General features: G+C 36.0%; 1 protein-coding gene across 6 annotated transcripts in view; it reads right to left on the bottom strand.

Annotated features, from left to right (window-relative positions):
- Nucleotides 1–21,429, bottom strand: part of Ankrd30a (ankyrin repeat domain 30A) — a 62,403-nt gene that overhangs the window by 38,391 nt on the left and 2,583 nt on the right. For all 6 annotated transcript variants that reach the window (XM_070020806.1, XM_070020811.1, XM_070020808.1 and 3 more), the window contains exons 3-12: nucleotides 21,418–21,429; nucleotides 18,888–18,994; nucleotides 17,446–17,510; nucleotides 14,727–14,760; nucleotides 11,597–11,672; nucleotides 7,673–7,733; nucleotides 7,431–7,585; nucleotides 2,746–2,875; nucleotides 2,430–2,488; nucleotides 936–1,029 (exon numbers count right to left, since the gene is read on the bottom strand). The exon at nucleotides 21,418–21,429 is cut by the window's right edge and continues 162 nt beyond it. In XM_070020806.1, coding sequence (XP_069876907.1) covers nucleotides 936–1,029; nucleotides 2,430–2,488; nucleotides 2,746–2,875; nucleotides 7,431–7,585; nucleotides 7,673–7,733; nucleotides 11,597–11,672; nucleotides 14,727–14,760; nucleotides 17,446–17,510; nucleotides 18,888–18,994; nucleotides 21,418–21,429 — 793 coding nt within the window. The remainder of the gene's footprint in view (nucleotides 1–935; nucleotides 1,030–2,429; nucleotides 2,489–2,745; nucleotides 2,876–7,430; nucleotides 7,586–7,672; nucleotides 7,734–11,596; nucleotides 11,673–14,726; nucleotides 14,761–17,445; nucleotides 17,511–18,887; nucleotides 18,995–21,417) is intronic.

Genomic DNA, 21,429 nt, shown 5'->3' with positions numbered 1-21,429 from the left:
CATGCATGCAAGGCAAGCACTCTACCACTGAGCCACCTTCCCAGCCCTCACTGCACTTCTTATTTCATTTTTTGGGGGGTAGCACTGAAGCTTGAACTCAGAGCCTGGGCACTGTCCTTTTTTTTCTTCTTTTTTTGCTTATGACTGGAGCTGCCATAGCTCTACTTCCAGCTTTTTGCTAGTTAATTAGAGAAAAGAGTCTCACAAATTTTCCTTCTTGGGCTGGCTTCAGATCGTGATCCTCATGTATTAGACTCTTGAGTAGTTACAGGTATGAGCCACTGGGGCTTGGCTACTCTTTAATTTCTTTTTATGGGATGCTGAGACCTGGATTCAAACTCTTGATATGATGCTTGTTAATTGGCTGACTCTCTACCGCCTGAGCTACACCTCTAACTCCTTAACTTCTTATTATTCATTCCTTCTTCTCTTTTTGTTTCCTAATTTCTTTCAAGTTTTACAATATATTAAAATAGAACAATTTAGATCCTTTCGTGGCATTCTCAACTTATTACGTTTGTTGGAGCTTGATAAGAGACAAATTATTACTATTTCACTTCTCTTTTCCCTAACCATGCAAATAACAGGCAATTTTCTTTGGCTATTAGAATACGTCAATGCTACTGTTTTACACAGCACTCTAACAAATCACCATTCATTCATTCATTTTTGTGGCACTGCAGAGGCTTGAACTTGGAGCCTTATTTTCTTGCTTAGCTTTTCCCACTCAAGATTGGTGTCCTCTCACTTGGGCCACAGCTCCACTTTCAGCTTTTGGTTGGTTAACTGACGGTAAGAGTCTCATGGACTTCCCTATCCAAGCTGGCTTCAAACTGTGATACTCAGATCTCAGCCTCCTGAAGAGTTAAGATTATGAATGTGAGCTACCAATGCCCAACTTCTATTGACTTTTTAAAGTAAAATACAGTTCTTACCTTCTACTTGTTCATTTACTGTATTTTTCCCTCTTGGATCTGCATCCCCAGATAAATAACCAGCACATTTCAGTGGAAGACTCTCAGAGACACTCTGTAAAAATTAATATCAATACTAAGTTGCATAAAGATTTCATATTTTCAGATATATCTGAATTTCCTATTTTGAAAGCAGATATAAAAATAAAGTCCTAAATTGAAACCTGGAGCATTTCAGTAGAGAACCTCATATATATTTTTAAAATTTTTATTTTTATATGCTTATCAATTTTAAATAGCATGGAAGTCTAGAGGAAACATTTGTAGACAAAATATTACCTTATGGTCATATTTCAATAGGGAACTAACTTCAGAATAATTGAATCTTGTTTTACATTTCCGTGAAAATATAACAAGACACTGAAAAATGGGACATTTATCATTATTATTATTATTATTATTGTCGGTTGTGGGGCTTAAACTCTGGACCTGGGCATTGTCCCTGAGCTCTTCAGCTCAAGGCAAGTGGTCTACCACTTGAGCCACAGCACCACTTCTAGTTTTCTGAGTGGTTTATTGGAAATAAGAGTCTCGCAGATTTTCTTGCCCGGGCTGGCTTTGAACCACGATCCTCAGATCTTGATCTCCTGAGTAGCTAGGATTACAAGTGTGAGCCACTGGTGCCGGCTATATCTTTTTTTTTTTTAAAGAGACATTTATTATTATTCTAAGGAATACCATTAAACCTTTAAAGTACTTATAAGAATATAAATTATCTTAGTGTAACAATAAGACACTTGTTAACAAGACACTTGTTAACAAGAATCTTTGGAATGTGTGACTCTAATATTCTATCAGGAAGATAAAAATCTCAGGACAATCTCCAGCAGCAAACTGCTATATTGCTGTAGCTCATCTCCATTAGGATTTCCAACTCCCATTTTTCTCCATACTACTCCAAATTTACTGTCCTTGGATTTAAGGAAATATTCTCAAAATCTACTAAGTCAATGAATACTATAGGATAATTTTGTACCAGGGTACTTATGCCTATAATCCTAGCTACTCAGAAGGCTGAGATATAAGGATCACAGTTTGAAGCCAATTTGGTCTATGGGACTCTTTTTTTTTTTTTTTTTTTGGGTCCGGTCGTGGGGCCTGAACTCTGGGCCTGGGCGCTGTCCCTCAGCTCTTCAGCTCAAGGCTAGCGCTCTACCACTTGAGCCACAGCGCCACTTCCGGCTTTTTCTTTTTTTGCTTACGTGGTGCTGAGGAATCGAACCCAGGGCCTTGAGCATGCAAGGCAAGCGCTCTACCACTGAGCCACCTTCCCAGCCCCTCTATGGGACTCTTAACTCCAATTAACCACCAAAAACCCCCAGAAAGTGGGAGCTGTGGCTCAAGTGACAGTGTCAGCCTTGAGTGAAAAAAGTAAAAGACAGCATCCAGGCCCTGAGTTCAAGCCATAGTATTGGCACAGTGGATGAAAAAATAATATAAATAAATAAATAAAACCTCAGAATCCCAAGGTGATTCTTCATCTTCATCTCCTAATCCCAATGCAGACATCATTTCTAAAAGGCAGTCAAAGATTAATGAGAACACTTATTAAAATGAATTTGAAGTAGTATATGTCCATGTCTATGTCCTTACATGAAATTACAATAAAAATAGCAAGAATGAATCACAATTAGAAGCCAGAAGATAACATCAACAACAACAACAAAACATTGAAAAGAAATAGATACCATTTTTGGCAGGATTTACAAACTTTGGTGTTGTAATAACAGTATTTGAAAATCCAAAGAATTTTAGGTATTCAGTAACTTACCAGTTTTATTATTTCTGTGCCTTCCATCAACATGAGTTAAGTTGTCATTGTTCACTAGCTCTTGTGAAGCACTCTCAATAATATTAGTGTCATTCTCTCCTTTTCCAATTGCTGGCTCAGTTTTTCCTTCCTATAGAAACAATAACAGCAACAACAACAAAATCCAAGCTCAGAAAGCATATTATTTGCTTCCCCATTCACTCATGCAACCTGTCAATAAGATATTATATTTTTGTGTGTATATGCCAGTATTGGGTTTGATCTCAGAGCCTGATTGCTGTCCCTTAGCTTTTTTGCTCAAGGGTGACACTCTATCACTTGGGCCACAGCTTCATTCTCCAATTTTAATTGGAGATAAAAGTCTCATGGACTTTCCTGCTCAGAGACTTGCTTCAAATGAAGATCCTTAAGCCTTAGCCTCCTGATTACCTAAGATTACACATGTGAGCCAAAATGCCCCTCAAGCATCAAATTCATATTCTACAATTAAATGTGTATACATAGAAAGTCTAAAGGATAGCACAGGATGAGGCAGGAAACAACCCCCATAGGGAGGGGTAGCAATGTAAGTGGATAAAATTGCAATATACTTATGTGATAGACCGATAAAAGAGAAGGGTCGGTGCAGACCACAGAAGTTATGTATCATGTAAGAATGTTTCCAAGTAAGGCATAGATGGTGCATGCCTGTAATCCTAGTTATTCAAGAGGCTGGAATCTGAACATTGCAGATTAAAGCCAGCCCAGGCAGAAAAGTTCATGAGACTCTATCTCCAATTAACCACCAAAAAGCAAGAAGTGGAGATATAGTTCAAGTGGTAGAGTGCCATGCTTGAATGAAAAAGCTAAGGGGACAGTGCCCAGGCCCTGAATTCAAGTTTTAGTACCGATACAAGAAAAATAAAAAGGCCACGTTATAAATATGCTCCCAAAGAACCACTGGAGTCACAATGATAAACACAAACATAAAGAATTATCTCATCAAGACAAATTTTAAGTATGCAGAAGGGTATACCATCAGCCAAACAAGCAATCATATAGAGCAGGCAGGCTGGACCCCTATTATCCCTAACTAAGCAGATCCTGCTCCTCTGCTCAGATTGGTTGAACTCAGATTCGCAATCTGTTCTCTATTGGCTAGTTGAATATAAGATGTTTACATAAGGGAACCATAAAAGTCTCCCAATAAGATTTAAAAAGTACACAAGTAATCTCAAAACATATCCACACCCTCTGTCATTTCTTCTTCTTTTTTTTTTTTGTCGGTCATGGGGCTTGAACTCTGGGCCTAAGCACTATCCCTCAGCTCTTCAGCTCAAGGCTAGTACTCTACCACTTGAGCTACAGCGCCACATCTGGTTTTCTAGTGGTTTACTGGAGATAAGAGTTTCATGGACTTTCCTGCCTGGGCTGCAATCCTCAGATCTCAGCCTCCAGAGTAGCCAGGATTATAGATATGAGCGAACAACCAGAGGTGTATCTTAAGTCTAGGACTTAAGATAGTTAAAACAGAACTTGCATTTCAAAAATCTTTCCTTATCTCAAGCAATTCTTTCTCCTTTTTTACTTGTAGATATTGTCTTATCAGAATAATTAACAAGAGCCAAGCCAACAGGCAAAAGCAGGAACTTTTAAGCAACCCACTTAGATAGAAAAGACAGTTTTTCTCACATTCTGGCAGCAAGGTAAAGATGAATGAACCTAATGGGGAAGGAAGGAGGACTAGTAAACAGTATTTCAATATAAAGATGAGACAGTGAATCCTGGTAGAGATGAAATATGATAAGCAAGTACAAAATACAAAACTTGAGTGACTTGAATGGTGATCTGAAAGATGATGGGAATCCATCTTCAGTGTTTCAATGCTATTTATTATTTAGGAAAAAATAAGTTCTTTTATTTTTTTCCCTATTGGTTGTGGGTCTTGAAATCTGGGCCTGGGAGCTGTCCCTGAGCTCTTCTGTTCAAGGCAAGCACTCTACCACTTGAGCCAAAGCACCACTTCTGGTTTTCTGGTGGTTAGTTGAAGAGTCTCATAGACATTCCTGCCTGGGTTGACTTTGAACCATGATCCTCAGATCTTAGCCTCTTGAATAGTAAAGATTACAGGTGTGAGCCACCATCGCCCAGCAATAAGTTCATTTTTGATAGGACAAATGAATGACAGATTAACACAGAGCCAGGATAGGGTCAAGATCAATGTCTTCTGATTGTGACATATCAAACTTGAGGCATACAGAACAATTAGAAGACAGAATGAATGCATTAGAAGTAATAGATACTACTTATGGAAAGCATATTGGCTTAAAAGATAAAAACTTATAAATATAATAAACTAGTATACTGAAATAATGACAAAGAACTCTGAAAATTTTCAGCTGAGAGAACATAACTTTTCAATTATATATGTCAGTATTTGTTTCAAAGATATTCTCATTACCTATGCAAATGTTTAATTATGAAATATTGTAATTTATAAATTTTAGTGAAAAGATTTAAATATCAATTTGCCAAGTTACTAGAAGTTTCTTGTTGTTGTTTTTTTTGGGTCAGTCATAGGGCTTAAACTCGGGGCCTGGGCATTGTCCCTGAGCTTTTTCACTCAAGACTAGCATTCTACCACTTTGAGTCACAGCTCCACTTCTGGTTTACTTGTGGTTAATTAGGGACAGTCTCACAGACTCTTATCTTGAGGCCTGCCAGGGCTGGCTTCAAACCAAGATCCTCAGATCTCAGCCTTCTGAGTGACTAGGATTACAGGTGTTACCAGCCACTGGCACCCAGAGAAGATAATTAAAATATAAAATAAAATGTTCAATTTTAAATTGTAGGCCAGGCTTGGTGGCATTCCCTTCTAATGTCAACTATTTGGAATTCAGCTGCTTAAAAGGCTGAAGCAGGAGACCAGGCATTTAATACTAGCCTTGGCAACATAAGACACATCACAAAACAAAAAACTAAGTGTGTGGGGGGGGGAACAGGGGGAGAGAGAAGGAGAGAGAGGGAGAGAAAGGGAGAGAGAGGGAGGGGGAGAGAGAGAGACAGAGAAAGTTTAAGTTGCAGAGAAACAGAGTATGTAATTACAGAATTAGGCATTTTGAAAAGAACTGTAAAATCCAGTATTAAACATCTGCAATACTTCTTATAGCCTATTTTTAGTATCACTGCTTGATAGTTAAAAACTGGAAAAAGCCATAGTTCCAGCTATTCAGAAGAGATGAGAGAGAAGGAATGTAGATCAAGGCCAGCATGGGCAAAAGGAATATCCTACCTCAAACCAGGCTGGGAATAGTGGTGCAGTTATAATTCCAAGCAGTAGAATGGATCAAGTAGTAGAATGTTTCTTTAGCAAACATGAGTTCATATTCCAGTAACCAACATAAAAAAAAAGAATTTTAAGTGTATGTGTGTATGTGTGTTTCTGTACATACTCATATACATACATATGGAATCATTATCCTATCTGAAGATTTTTAAGTCTTCATGGCTAAGAATGGACCACAGTGGCAGAGCAAATCTGTAATACTGTGTTTTTCAAAGACTTTCACACATTGTTCAAATACTTGTCAAGAAGCACCAAATATTCACATAACAAGAATAGGGAAAATAAAATCTAATTAAAAAGATTCTTGAAGATGGAAGAATTTACTTGAAAAAAGTTTGATACATGTAAATATTTGAGCTTAAGGTACAGCAGAGCAGGGGAGCCCTCACTTAGCATAAGTTAGGCCTGGAGTTTCACAACTAGCCCCACCTAAACCCAATATAACCAACAAAAGAAATTACAACAGAAAACTTTGAATATTAAATTTAATAAAAATAAAATAATCATCTTCCAGAAATAATGTTAAATAATCTGTTATGAAAAAGTTACAAATTTTAATTATACTCACTTGATATGTACATCTTTTATATGCAGATATTGTTAGGAAAAGACAAGTCAGAACAGCTCTAGACAGAAATGATAGCTAGAAGTTTTTACTTTAAGAATGTCAGAGCATGTAACAAGATTACAAATCTTGTTCAGGGTTTAGGATACTCTGGTGGTAGTGTACTTATCTAGAGTGCAAGGCCTTTGGGTTTGATCTTAGCTACCACAAAAAATTTGCAAGAGAAAAAAACAAATTCCCTTTATTTATATAACTAGAAATTTTAATTCAACTGCTTAATTATAAAATTTCCCTTTCCTTTAAAAAATACTTAAAAGTTACTAGATTATACTCAAAAGAGTAAATTAAGATAATTTATCAAAGACCAAATTAGAAACCATGAGAATATGAGTTAAATATTAATAAATTATAATAAATCTGGTAATAGAATGTGACTCCCCCAAAAGACAACAATTCCACAATAAATGCCTTCAATGACACTGAAGTGAATGAAATTTCACAAAATTCAAAAGGATGATTTTAAGAGTGACCAATAAATTAAGGACAGCATGAATAACTGCTCGAATAAGGAAGATACCACAGGATACAAAAGAGGAATTTAGCAAGATTATCAAAATCTTGAAAAAATTGATATTTGGAAAATGACAAGCTTAGTTACTAAGTCAATCAAAAACCTTAGCTGAAAACCTTGACTATTATAACAATGAAGACTGAGATTGGAGAGATATATGTGCAAAGGAGCACAGGAAAAACAGTTAAGACAAAAAAAAGCAAAACAAAACAACACTATCTTACCATGGGATCAGGTGATAAAGAGGAAGGAAGAGAAAAGCTCTGGACTTTGACTGATGTTTTAGGAAGGCATTCAACCACATCTTCTTTTTCATTATCAGAATTATTGTTGTCAAACAAAGTTCTGGTTTCTACTTTCCTAAAGTCACATCTTGTTTCTATGATGATGAGAAAAACTATGTGAAAAAATATCTATTATTTTTAAGTCAAGCAATAGTACAATAGGCAGTCTTCAAATAGCTTACGATTTTTCCTGGATTGTTGTGCTGCAGTCCATAGTTCTTTTAAGTTTACTTTTGGAACATTCTAGAATTAAAAAAAGCATGAAAATAACAATGATCAAAACTGATAAAATAATTGTTATATTTACCACTACTGTATGACCTAATACAAAAGGCAGATTTCTCCAGAATGCAGATGTAGATTATAACATCATGTCTGCCATTTATTAACATACATATTCTCATGGAGTAAGGATTACAAGAGATTTGTTAAGAGTTACTTCTAAATGTTACTCCTCTACCTCTAACATGCTATTCATTCACTGCAAAAGCAATTAGAGATTATTGTTTTAACTAAAATAACCAGAAGTTTTATCCTACTATAGTATTTTAAAAAACTAATACTAAATTAAAATTAAGAAATTTACTACATTTTATATTCTCAATGTTTCTAGGATTTGCATTTGCATGAATTGCCTCTAGAAGAGAAAAATGTGAAGCTTACTTTTTAATCTTATTGAGATGGGTTGGAATTGCAAACTATGGATTAAGTCAAAAGCCAAAGGATTATATATATTAGGTGCCTTCTAAAAAAGAGGAAATAGACCAAGAATCTTGTGAGGAAGTGATTGAGGAAAGAAAGCCACAGACAGCTACTAACAGAAAGGTGTAACCAAATGTGCCAACAGTGGATACAGGGATGGACTGAAGAAAGAAATAATGAAGAAATTTTCTCTGCAATGAGAAATTTAGGCTAGAGTTAACTCATATGAAAAAGGGAAGACAAAAAGAGACACAGGAGAAGGGAGTAATTAGAGGTTGATTACACATGAGGGTACAAGAGAAAAAATATTAAGTATAGGGTTTGTAAAGAAACCTAAGAAAGATATGTATGAGTCAAGCGGAAAAGGTCAGATAATGTGATGTTAGGAAAATGAACCCTTAGATATGTATTTTAATGTTTTTTTCTTTCATGCATTTGTTTCTAACGCATTTATAAGATTATCTCTTTGTTGCTTTGTATGTCCCTCCCCCACAGTATAACCCCTGCTTTCACTATATTTGATATCAATATAACTTGTGGAGGAGATGGGGAAAAACAAGTTGTTTAAGGATACAGGTGAACCTGTTGCAACAATGAGAAGTACAAGTTGTCATGTCGAAAATGAGCTTTACGTCATTGGTGGGGGGAGGGAGGGGGGGAGGATTGGGTGGGGGTGGGGGGGAGCTGGGAAGGGATATGAAGGGTAAACAAAGGAGGAGGCTGCAATGCTTGATAAGAAATGTACGCATTATCCTGCCCATGTAATTGTAACCCCTCTGTACAGTATGTTCATAATAAAAAAATTAAATTAAAAAAAACCTAAGAAAGACTTTTTCCATATATTCCTAAAAATATTGATTTGTATTTTGTTATAATTACTTGGTGGTTGTTATTGCTGGTCACAGGGCTTGAACTCAGGGCTTGGGTACTGTCCCTGAGCGTCTATGCTCAAGGCTAGTGCTCTACCACATTAGCTACACTTCTACTTCATGTTTTCTGGTGGTTAATTGGAGATAAGAGTTTCATGAACCTTCCTGGCTGGGATGGCTCTGAACTATGATCCTCAGATCATAGCCTCCTGAGTAGCTAGGATTACAAGTGTGATCCACAGCATTAATCTTTTTGTAAAAACTATTGTAACAGTCTAATTTTATACTATAAGGTAAGTAATGCAAGTAGTTAGACATGGTTATCTGCAACTACCAGAAATCTTTAAAACCACAGCTATAACTAGGGAAAGAACAATGGAAAAAATAATGTTCCATCTATTTCCCACTTGGACAAAATTGGTATATTCATTGCAGCACAGGATAGGTCTCATAATAATCTAAATAATAACCTAAGTTCATAGTTATAGGACACTAGAATGTATGGAAACTGTATTCTATTTTTATATGTGATATTTCCTTGATGTAACTCACCTGATCTTATACTGATGAGTAGAAGGAAATATAATTTAATCACACTTTCAAAATTCAGTGGATTTTATTATATATGTATGATATTCATATATAATATACATTTTAATTATTTGGAACGCCATTATCTGTTTATTTATTCATTTTAAAATATTAAAATGTTTCTTGCATATAAAGCCATATTTTAGATGCTGCAGGACACACAAAAATATATTGTTAATCTACACAAGCTCATGATGATGTATGACATTAAAAATAATTATGTAAACTGGTACAAGGATGTATAAAATTTGAAATGTTAGATTATGACACAGGACACTGAATGAGTATTTTTAAAAACTAAAATTAAAAAATACAGAAATTAATGTTTTACCAAATTGTTACAGTCTCTGGCTTAGAATTGATTGTATTTTGGGGCAAAATGTAATTTTTCAATTAAATGCACAATGGATGACTTAGAAAACACCATACAATTCCATTGTAATACAAATTTTGAGATGGATGTTTAATTTGTATATTTCTACAATTTCTAATATTATGTTAGTATAAACACAGAAACCAGAATAGAAATAGAGAAAAATCTGTCCTAAAAATTATGGTACTAAAATAAAGTGCCTAGGAAAGAAAAATAGAAGTACAAAACTACAGGACATTATTTTATTTTTGTTTGCTGTTGCTGTTGTTTTTGTTGGCCATTGGGCTTGAGCTCCAGAACCTGAGCTTGCAAAGTAGCTGAGACACACTTCTAGTCCATTTTGTTTTAAGTATTATTTCTTTTTTCAAAAGCATCTTGCATTTATACGTGCACTAGCCTGGACCATGATCCTCTTATTTATGCCTCCCAAGTACCTGTGCCATCATGCCCAGTTTATACTGGTTGAGATGGAGGTCTCACAAACTTTTTTCCAGGGCTGGCTTAAAACCTAAATCCTCCAATATCCACTTCCTGAGTCACTAAACATACAGATGTGACCTACTGCATCCACTTAGTCACAGTAGTTAATTATGACACAAACAATCCTTGGCCAAATTTTATCTATTATAAAAAAGATGCCCTTCATATTTTACTTACCACTATGTATCTTCCAGTCCTTTCTCTAAATGTATTTATTAGTCTTTGGTATTTACCAAGTAAAAAAGCAAAACAGGGGCTGGGAAGGTGGTTCAGTGGTAGAGTGACTGCCTTGCATGCATAAGGCCCTGGGTTCAATTCCTCAGCACCACATAGGCAGAAAAACCCAGAAGTGGCTCTGTGACTCAAGTGGTAGAGTGCTAGCCTTGAGCTGAAGAGCTGAGGGACAGCACCCAGGCCCAGAGTTCAGGCCCCATGACTGACAAAAAACAAAACAAAACAAAACAAAACAAAACAAAACAAAAAACAGAAGTTCAGCTAATTACAGCTCATCTATAAAATGGTTTTCTCTGCTTAACATTCCATATAAAATAGTGATACATTTTATTTTATTTTTTGTCAGTCATGGGGCTTGAACTCTGGGCCTGGGCACTGTCCCTCAGCTCTTTAGCTCAAGGCCAAGTGCTCTACCACTTGAGCCATAGGGCTACTTCCAGTTTTCTGGTGGGTTTTATTGGAGATAAGAGTCTCATAGACTTTCCTGCCCTGGCTGGCTTTGAACCATGATACTCAGATTTCAGCCTCCTGAGTAGCTAGGATTACAGGCTTGAGCCACCAGCACCTAACAAGTGATGCATTTTAATAGTAAACCCTACAATACTACTTTTTTTTTTTCTGGTCCTGGGGCCTGAACTCTGGGCCTGGGTGCTGTCCCTCAGCTCTTCAGCTCAAGGCTAGCGCTCTACCACTTGAGCCACGGTGCCACTTCCAGATTTTTCTGCTTAAATGGTGCTGAGGAATGGAACCCAGGGTCTTATGTGTGCAAGGCAAGCGCTCTACCACTGAGCCACCTTCCCAGCCCTACAATACTAAATTAAGAGCAAGAAAAATACTTTCACAAAAGAACACTTTACCTTATTATCAAAATCATAGTCATCTTCATCTGATGAAGGCCAGGGGTCACCAGGACCAGGTGGTGTGTTGGAAAACCTATTTTTAGAACAAAAATAGGTAATAAAAATGGATACATTGAGTTCATTAGCTTAAGGAAACCTAATGAAAAGTTAGCTCTCTATACATTAAATGATTCTCTCTGATTGATATAATTCAACATTTTACTCTTCCTGACTCCATTTCTTGTTTTGTAAAATTGTTCAGTAAAGACTGTTAGTTTCATATTAAAGTATATCAGTCAATACAAATAATTTGGCTTCACAAATTAATTGTCCTGAAGACTGTACTAGAAACCCAACTAATGGCTGACAAGACTTTTCTTCCCAGAACTGAAACAAAATGTGGTTAACTTGCAACAAGATAGAAAGATGTTATCTACCAGGCATTGTTCAAAGACTAAGTTGGGTGAGTAAAATATGGCTGTCTCAGTTCTTTAGTATCAAAATCTTCTAATAAGAACGCCGATTGCTTCCCTTTACAATTGATGAAACAGTATAAGCAGTAGTATTTTGAAACATTTAAAATATCTGAATGTTAAATATACAGAAGTATACAATATAAAATATATATACTGTTACTGGCAATATTCTTTTCAGAGAGATTGACACATTAAAAGTTCTAAAAGTTCCTGTATAGGACATGCCTTATTCAAGTCGACAAAAACCAGTAAGTTTTTGGTATTTATTTTATTTTTTGTGTTTTGGCATAGGCACTTGAACTCAAAACCTTTTCTGTTCAAGTTTAGTGCTCTGACATTGGAGCCACAGCTCAACTTCTGGATTTTTGTTGGTTAATTAGAGATAAGAATCTCAAGGACTTTCCTGACTATGGTAGCTTCGAATCTGAATCTTCAGACATAAACCTCCTTAATAGCTAGAATTAGAGGCACAAGCCACCAGTGCCCAGATCTAGCAAGTTTTTGGAAACCTTCATAGGCTACTCATACACTTAAGGGGAAAGAGAGCTTGAAAAACAAAAGTCCTAATAGTCATACCGTTGTTTCCATAAGTACTATCCTAATATCTTCCTCTGTGTTTCCAATTCCAGATCTCTTTTCTGCAGGGCTCAATGGTATTCCTCAATATTTAAACCTTCAATTTTATGAAGGTGCATATTCCTAAAAAGACAGGCTCAAGCCGGGCGCTGGTGGCTCACTCCTGTAATCCTAGCTACTCAGGAGGCTGAGATCTGAGGATCGCGGTTCAAAGCCAGCCCGGGCAGGAGAGACCGTGAGACTCTTATCTCCAATAAACCACCAGAAAACCAGAAGTGGCGCTGTAGCTCAAGTGGTAGAGCGCTAGCCTTGAGCTGAAGAGCTGAGGGACAGCGCCCAGGCCCAGAGTTCAAGCCCCACGACCGACAAAAAAAAAAAAAAAAAAAAAAAAAAGACAGGCTCAGACAAGCTAAATGAAGATGCTCTCCATTTTTTTGCTCCTAGGAAGTAAGTCAATAGCATCTCAACAACCCATTCTTAAACATAGGCCTGTTATCAACTCCCCAACTGAAGCTCTGTGACTCTTTTCCAGCCAATCCTACCCTTTATATACAGGAAGGCCATAAACAATTGGAAAAAAAGCTGGGTGCCAATAGCTCATCCCTACAATCCTACTCAGGAGACTGAGATGTGAGGATCATGGGCTCAAAGCTAGCCCATACAACAAAGACTGTGAGACATTCCCCAATTAACCACCAAAATGCTGGAAGTGGTACTGTGACCCAAGAGGCAGAGTACTGGACTTTAGTGGGAAAAAACTAAAGGACCAGGCTCTGAGTTCAAGTCTCAGTAGTGACGCGCGCGCGCGCACACGCACACACACACACACACACACACACACACACACACACACACACAAGAGAAAAAGAGTAAAAGAGAGAGTGAGACAGAGAGAGAGAGGGAGAGGGAGAGAGAGAAACAGAAAAGAAAAGAAAAGAAAAAGCAAGCAAGCAAGCAAGCAAGCGGAAAAGAGATGGAGATGAGGGAATCTGCCATAGGCCACAAATCTAGTTTCCTGTGCTCAGTACTTCCAGTTCCCTGGTGCTCAGTCACCTTCTATAAATTGAGGTGTCAAAAGCAACAGAGAATCCCATATTCCTGTCTGCTAAAAGACTTCCCAGTTGTTCAAATTCTTGACAGCTTTCAAAAGAAACACTAGCTGTCAGTTCCTGTAATTAAAGAAACCAAAAGCAACAATCTGTAGAAGACTCCCTTGAACATTTTTGACTCCAAAAAATAATAAAACATCTACACATAGATATTCTTCCCTTTCAGTAAAGTGATTCTTCCCTAGGATGTGGCATATATTACTGATATAATGCATATGGCATATGGGCATAACCAATTTAGATCTGCCCTAAAACCTTTTCTGATTAAAATGAGTATTAAGAAGCAGAGTTGTGGCTCAAGTGGTAAAGTAAAAGCCTTACGTGGTAAAAGGTAAGTGAGGGTTCAACACCCTGAATGCAAGTCTCAGCACTTTCCTAAACAAAAAACAAATTAGACTCTCCAAACTGACCAGATGGGAACTTCATGTATGTATGTATTATGTATATATGCATGTGTATGTATGGACAATGAGTTCAAACCTCAGGTCTAGCACAAAAAGAGAGAGAGAAAAGAGGGTAAGACATGACAGAAGGGATAGGTTTGATTGGCATACATTTTGTGCATGTATGAAAATATCACAATGAAAAGAAATATATCTATACATACACCTACACACATAATACATACATACATGGAAGTTCCTATCTGATCGGTTTGGAGATCTAGTTTAGCTATACATTAATTCTGATTTGTAATTCCCTCAATCAGCCTGGTTATATTCTTAGTTTGTCCTATTATTTTTGACAAGTGTAGTGACAAACTGTACTTTGTTTTTATACAACCAAAACAAAAAAGGTTTGATTCACAACTCTCTAGCAAGAGTGAAGCTCTGAGTTCAAATTCCAGTACTATCCCCCAAAATGTAAACATAATGTTTACATAACATAATAAGCTATCCAGCTCAGAGTAGAAAACTCAACAAATCTTAGTTTAAGTGTATGTACCAATTAGTTAAGCAATAACTTTTTAGATCTATAAATCCCTACCTGGTTAAAGAATCATCTTCGGAAATTTCATCATCTATTAAAGAGTACAAATAAATTTTAAATCAATAATAGAAAAACACAGAACAACAAAAGATGTTAAAGACTCTAAAGTTAGAGAGACTATTAGGAATGATTATTAGTTATACTAATGGTAGGCAACTAATGAATTAAGAACTCTAACTTCATTTACTTGGGAGTTATCAAATACAATAAATACTGGAGTTTATCAAATTCTGATGCCTAAGACTAAACTGCTATGTGCAGTGACCATAATTATAACTATATATCAGGATGACAGACTCAATTATTGGTAATCGAATCAGGAACCATAAGCCTACAATCTCAAACACAGATATGGTTTTTCTGGACTAATGGTACTAGAAACAATTACAAGACAGTATACTCATTTTGTTAAGACACAACATAGCTTAGCCAGATTTTCAGTTTAGGATGAAACATCCTATCACATGGGACCTATATCTACAGACACTGTACTTAGTAGCCTGTCAAGATAGAGGAAACAGATCAGGGACAAAGATGCTTGCAAAGACTTTCTAGCTGCCAGATGAGAAGAGTTCAAGAGATATATAGAGTGCTGTCACTAACCCTCTTCTGGGAAAAATACTAATAATCTCTCCTAGTCTCCTAATCTCTCCTAGTTAGGGTCTATTGGCTCATACCTGTAATCTTAGCTACTCAAGACCTGAAGATCAAGGTCTGAACCAGCAGTGGCAGGCAAGTCTGTAAGATTCTTATGTCTAATTCTTATGGGTGTGTGTGTGTGTGGGGGGGGGGTGTTGAGGGGGAGGACAAAGAAATAGAACTAGACCTTCCTAAAATGAGGAGGTTATCTCCTACCTATGGAATGGTTTATTCCATGACAGATAAAAATGGCAAGTAAATTTGAGAGTTTTGAGGTTGTTGTTTTTGCTGGTATTGGGGCTTGAATTCAGGGCTATCTATCCTTAGATTTCCTGCTCAAGGATGAGATTTTAGCACTTGAACCACAGCTCCACTTCAGGCTTTTTGCTAGTGAATTGGAGATAAGAGTCCCATGGACTTTCCTGCCAGGCTGGCTTTGCACCTTGATCTTTAGATCTCAGGCTACTAAGTAGCTAGGACTGCATCAGGGCCTGGTAAAACTAGTATTTTAAACTAAAAAAACATTCACTACAATATTCTAACTACAGAATTACTATGGAAAAAAAAGTCTCCTAAGACATCAAAAAATCAGTGGTTACCAGAGATTAGCAGATGAAGAACAAAAATGTAGAGAACCCATGATTTGTAGAGCACAGAAACTATTCTGATTATAACCTATGATACATACATGTCAGACATTTGCCTAAATCCTCAGAACATATAGCACTAATGGTGAACTCACCTGTCATTATCTCAGAATCACCATTGTAACATGTCTACTATTCAGCACTCCAAGCTATGCTTGGAGAGCACAGGGTATATGGGGGAATTTCTGAATATTCCTCTCAGTTGTGCTATGAACTGAAAATTGTCCTTAAAGTATTAAGGTTTCAGGGGTATAGCCCAGTGATGCAGCATTTACCTAGGATGCATGAAGTTCTGGATTTCATTCCCAGCATTGTAACAAGAAAAAATTAAAGAAGTAAATTAATAAAAAAGGTATTTACTGAATCTATTATCATATATTACATATGTTACAGCAAGACATAAGTCACTATAAAAGTGGGTATAACTAAAAATCATAGTAAGAGAATATGAGTATTCTCTCCTGAACTGAAGAATTTGAAAACACATAATTCATTTAGTGACAAAACTATAATAAACTACAATAATGTTCATTTAAAAAGTATGATTTGCTGTAATGTGAATATACAGGAAACATGTAGCACACTAATTTAAGTGTTTCTTTTGTGTCTGTGTGTTGGTACCAGGACATAAACTTAGGCCTGGGTGCTATCCCTTAGCATTTTCACTCAAGGCTAACACTCTACCACTTGAGCCATGTATCATTATCTGGCTTTCTGCTAGTTGATTGGAGACAAAAGTCTCAAGTACTTTCATGCCTAGGTAGATTTCAAACCAGCACCTCAGCCTTAAAAGTCTCTCTTTTTTTAAGTGTATTTTTTTCTTTTCTTTTTTGGTACTGGGAATCAAACCCAGGACATTGTACTTGCTAGGCAAGTGCTTTGCTACTGAGCTACATCCTAGCCCTCTTTTCTTATTTATACAAAAATATTAATGATTTTAGGGACAAAATTTAAATGAAAAACTTGCTCAATAAAAGTGTTGCAGATTATACATTATAATTTCATAATAATTCCAAACACTACACTAAAAGAAATTAGTTAATAATATAAGCGTAATTCTACACTGTTTAAATTGTTCTTCTGTGATCAATGTTTTTTTGTCTTTTTTTGTTTGTTTTTTTGCTGGTCCAGGAGTTTGAACTCAGGGCCTGGGCTCTATCCCTGTGTTGCTTTTGCTCAAGGTTAGCACTGTACCACTTGAGCCACAGCTCCACTTGTGGCTTTTTAAAAAAATTTATTGGAGATAAAGAGTCTTACAGACTTTCTTGCCCAGGCTGGCTTCAAACTGTGATCCTCAGACTTTAGCCTCCCGAGTAGCTAGGATCACAAGTGTGAGCCACCAGCATTCAGCTCAGTTCCTTATTCAGACACTTTTCTAGGGCAGGTCCACCAAATGTAATTTTTTAAAAATTTAAAATCAGAAATTTTACCTGAATGTCCATTTTCAGAATTTTTAAGTCTCTTTTCTTCACAGTCAGAAAGTACTTGCCTTTTGCTATGTAGAAAAACAAAAGATAAGTAAAATTACTATTTGAATACTCATACAAAAAATGCCTGCCAAACATATTAAATTCTGAAGTCTTTCAGAAAATATCTGATTCAATATTAAAACTCTATGTCATATATGCTTCAAATGTCTAAGCTCTTCAAATATTTAAGAATGCTTATAACTAGAGAAGACAATGAAGTGAAACATTTATGGGTTAAGTGATCTACAACTCAGCACATTCATTAGTTTAGCTTGAGAACATGGAACGTATCTTGAACTCTCAAGTTGTAGTTCTGTAGCCAACAGCCATTTCTCTTGGGTGAGTCATTTTTCTCAGTTTCAAAGTCTTCTAAAAACTAAGAGGTTTTATTGCTTCAGCTCACCAGGTTCTTAAATTTTTTATTTTATTTTTTTGTGCTGTTCTGGGGCTTGAACTCAGGGCCTGGGCACTCTGTCACTATCCAATGGCTTATCTTTACTAAAGGAAAGTTTACCCAACTAAAGTTATTTATCTTCCCTCTGTCCATGTGAATTAAAAATAAAAATACCAAACTACATTAGAAATTAAAAATAAAAAACCTGAATGTCACCTGGTAACAATAATTATAGGAGTCAGTTAAAGATAATGTAACATCAATATTCTTCAAAGAAAGCAATTTGAAACACAGTCCTCCAAAAGAAAAATGATTTGCAACCTCATATATTTAATAGAGCATTTTAAAAGAAAAAGTATATAAGAAGTACAGGTAGAAGAATACTATGAAAGGTATCAGGTACCAGTGGCTCACACCTAATAACCCTAGCTACTCAGGAATTCAGTAGAATGAGATACGAGGAAGGGGGTTAAAGCTAGCCCTTGCAGGAAAGTCTATGAAACACTGATCTCAAATCAGAAAAAAAAAAAAAAAGCCAGATGTGGAGCTATGAGTCAAGTGGTAGAGTACCTGTTTTAGGCAAAATGGTAAGGGACAGGCCCAGGCTCTCAGTTCTGAACCCAATACTGGCACATAAAAACAAAACAAAACAAAAAACCAAAAAAAATCTGGAAAGTGTTAAGAAGTTCCACAGTAAATCAAAAAGCTCATAGTTCATATTATATAGAACCATGAATCTCTATAGCTTTATATAGGACCATAAGACAATCAAAATCAGATTATAAATAACAATCAGTCAACAATTAGAGAACATGAATCCTGTTTATTGTTCTTTATGTTACCTAGCCCAAATAACTGCTTTTCTCCTTGATGGCCTATTCATATTTTTCACTATATTCTAACAATTAAATTGTCTTCCTACTAATTTAAAGTTTTTGGCTTGAGTGATTAGTATCACTTGAGAACACTTCACTAAAATGGTGTTTTTTTTTTTTTTAAAGTACTATACCTTTCCAGCTCATCAACTGCACAAGTCTTTGCTTTGTTTCTTATGAAAAATTCCACGATTTGCTGTTTCTTTTCTCTTAGTGCCAATAAAAGTGGTGTGAGATCATCCTGGAAGACAAGTTTATAATTCACAAATTATATATTTCTTAACTGAAAGTAAAATCTTCTACATGGTGCCATGAATATAAATATAACGCAGAGTGTTTATATACAGTAGTCTCTTTTCCTTCTCCCACTACTTGGCTTTAAATGCCCCTCTTCTGCCTAAACTGGCAATATGAAATTTCAACCTCTCAAAAACTCAGGTCAAACTCTTCATTGCTGGTAGGGTACTGGTACTTACTCATATTGGTCTAGCTACTCAAAAGGTTGAGATCTGAGCATCATAGTCTAGAGCCAGCAAAGTCAGGAAAGGCCATGAGACTCTTAACTTCAATTAATAAAGCAAAAAGCTAGAAGTGGAGGTTTACCTGGAGTGCTAGCCTTGAACAAAAAATTAAGACGAGTGCCCAAGGCCCTGAGTTCAAGCCACAGAACCAGCAGACAAAACAAAAACAAACAGAAAAAAAAAAACCCACTTCATTGCTTTACAAATCGTTCCTTGTATGACAGCATTTACCATGGTATTTTAGAGGAATATGATTGTTCCTCATATAAACGAAGAATATCTGCAGGAAATAGATTGTATTATCTCTTCTAAGTATTTTAGTAACCTAATGAGCTAAGTTATCATGTATAGAGCAGGACTTCTCAATCCATATTCTGAAAAGTATTTATTTGCTTTTCCAGAAGTACCATGCCCGGACAAAAAGATTCCATGACCATTTCTTTGATAAGTACATTAATACACTTGACAGTCAAGTTTCAGGGATGCAGTTTTAAGATCTTTCCAACAGCATGGAAGTTTTGTTCAGGTTTTACAAAATTGCTTGATTCTCTTGTATTTATGGTGCCAAGATGCCAGCTTCCAATGTCAGGCTCTCCTGCTCCAAATCAGTCACTACAGAAATGGGCTCTGAATTAAAAGATATAGGTTTCAAATGGACTGTAACTACTTATTACTAAATAGTCTATACATTTTTCTCCTATAATAAAGATCTTTTCTTAGCTTTTAGAAAGCTCAATAAAAAGTCATTCTCCTTTATAATGATAATTCTAGTTCCAAACATATGCTACTGTTTTTATGCTGGTTCCAATTTTAATGGCCATAAAGTTATTTTTTTGTTTTAGGTAAAATATAAATTTTTTAAAAGGTACACTGTAGTATCAATAAAATTATAATGCTGATATATATGAATTGTCTTTAGCATAAACCAGTACAGCCAGTAAACAAACCACTTGCATTTTTAAGGACTAGGGCTCAAGGGATAGACTATTGTTACACTATTCATAATCTACTTAACTTTTTATTCATAATCTACTTAACCTTGACTGTCCTCAGGATTCATTCTAATGGGGATGACTATTTATATTATAGGTAAAGAAAATCTTAGGATAAAAAAAAAAGCCAGCACTAGTGGATCATGCTTGTAATCCTACCTACTCAGGAAGCTGAGATCTGCAGATCAGGGTTCAAAGCCAGCCCCAGTAGAAAAGTCTGTCTTCAAATAGCCAGCAAAAATGAGGAAGTGGAGCCATGGCCCAGTGGTAGAGTGTTAGCCTTGATAATCATGAGTTCAAATCTCAGTACTGGTACACACACACACAAAATACCAACTTCTATTTTTCTTTTAAATATCAACTTCTAAATTTTAAAATTCAACCCTATCTCTAAGATCATCAGAAAAAACCTCTTTTTAATAAATTATCATAAACTGTCTTTAAACCTCTAAAATGTGCTTCACAATATACTATTTAAAAAAAAAGAGAAGTTGTAAACTGTAATTTTTGTAGAGATCATTTAAAGTAGGTGACAGCAAATGGAGATCACATGTGACCTATATAGGGGCTACTCTCAGCACAGGCACTAAATAGGCCTGTGGGTTCAAAGACCACATTCAATTCTTCGAGAGTAGCTGGAATTTCAGATCTCTTCAGCAGTTCCTGAAATTAAATTATTGACTCAAATTATGGAGGCAAATTAAGTATATCTATAGGCTGTACTTAGGTCATAGCCCTTCATTTCCCCCTTGCTGAGGAGGTGAATGTGTTTCCAAAGCACATATTTGCAAAATTTTTTCTTTCTTTAGTATCATGTTTTACCAAAATGTTAGGCCCGGAATGTAATAACTTTTCTAACATTGATTAAGTGTATAATTCATTGTATTCAATTATCCTAGACTGTTAATTAAATGAATAATTAGTTGCACAGGCCTGCTGAAATTAAATGATTAAATATGAATCATCATAATATTATCATTGTTAAAAGAAATGGATTTCAAGTAATTTAACTGTATTTTTTGTCTTTTGTATTTTTTGTTTGGGTACTGGGGATTGAACCCAGGATGTTGTATTTGCTAGACAAAGCTTTGCCATTGAGCTACATCCCAACTCACAAGTAATTTAGGAATCACATAGATGGATCTATATACCTTGTTTCTTGC

This window comes from Dipodomys merriami, unplaced genomic scaffold (genome assembly GCF_024711535.1).
Source record: "Dipodomys merriami isolate MVZ:Mamm:240054 unplaced genomic scaffold, mDipMer1.0.p SCAF_14, whole genome shotgun sequence".
Classification (NCBI taxonomy): domain Eukaryota; kingdom Metazoa; phylum Chordata; class Mammalia; order Rodentia; family Heteromyidae; genus Dipodomys; species Dipodomys merriami.
This window is presented reverse-complemented; position numbering and strand designations above follow the sequence as displayed.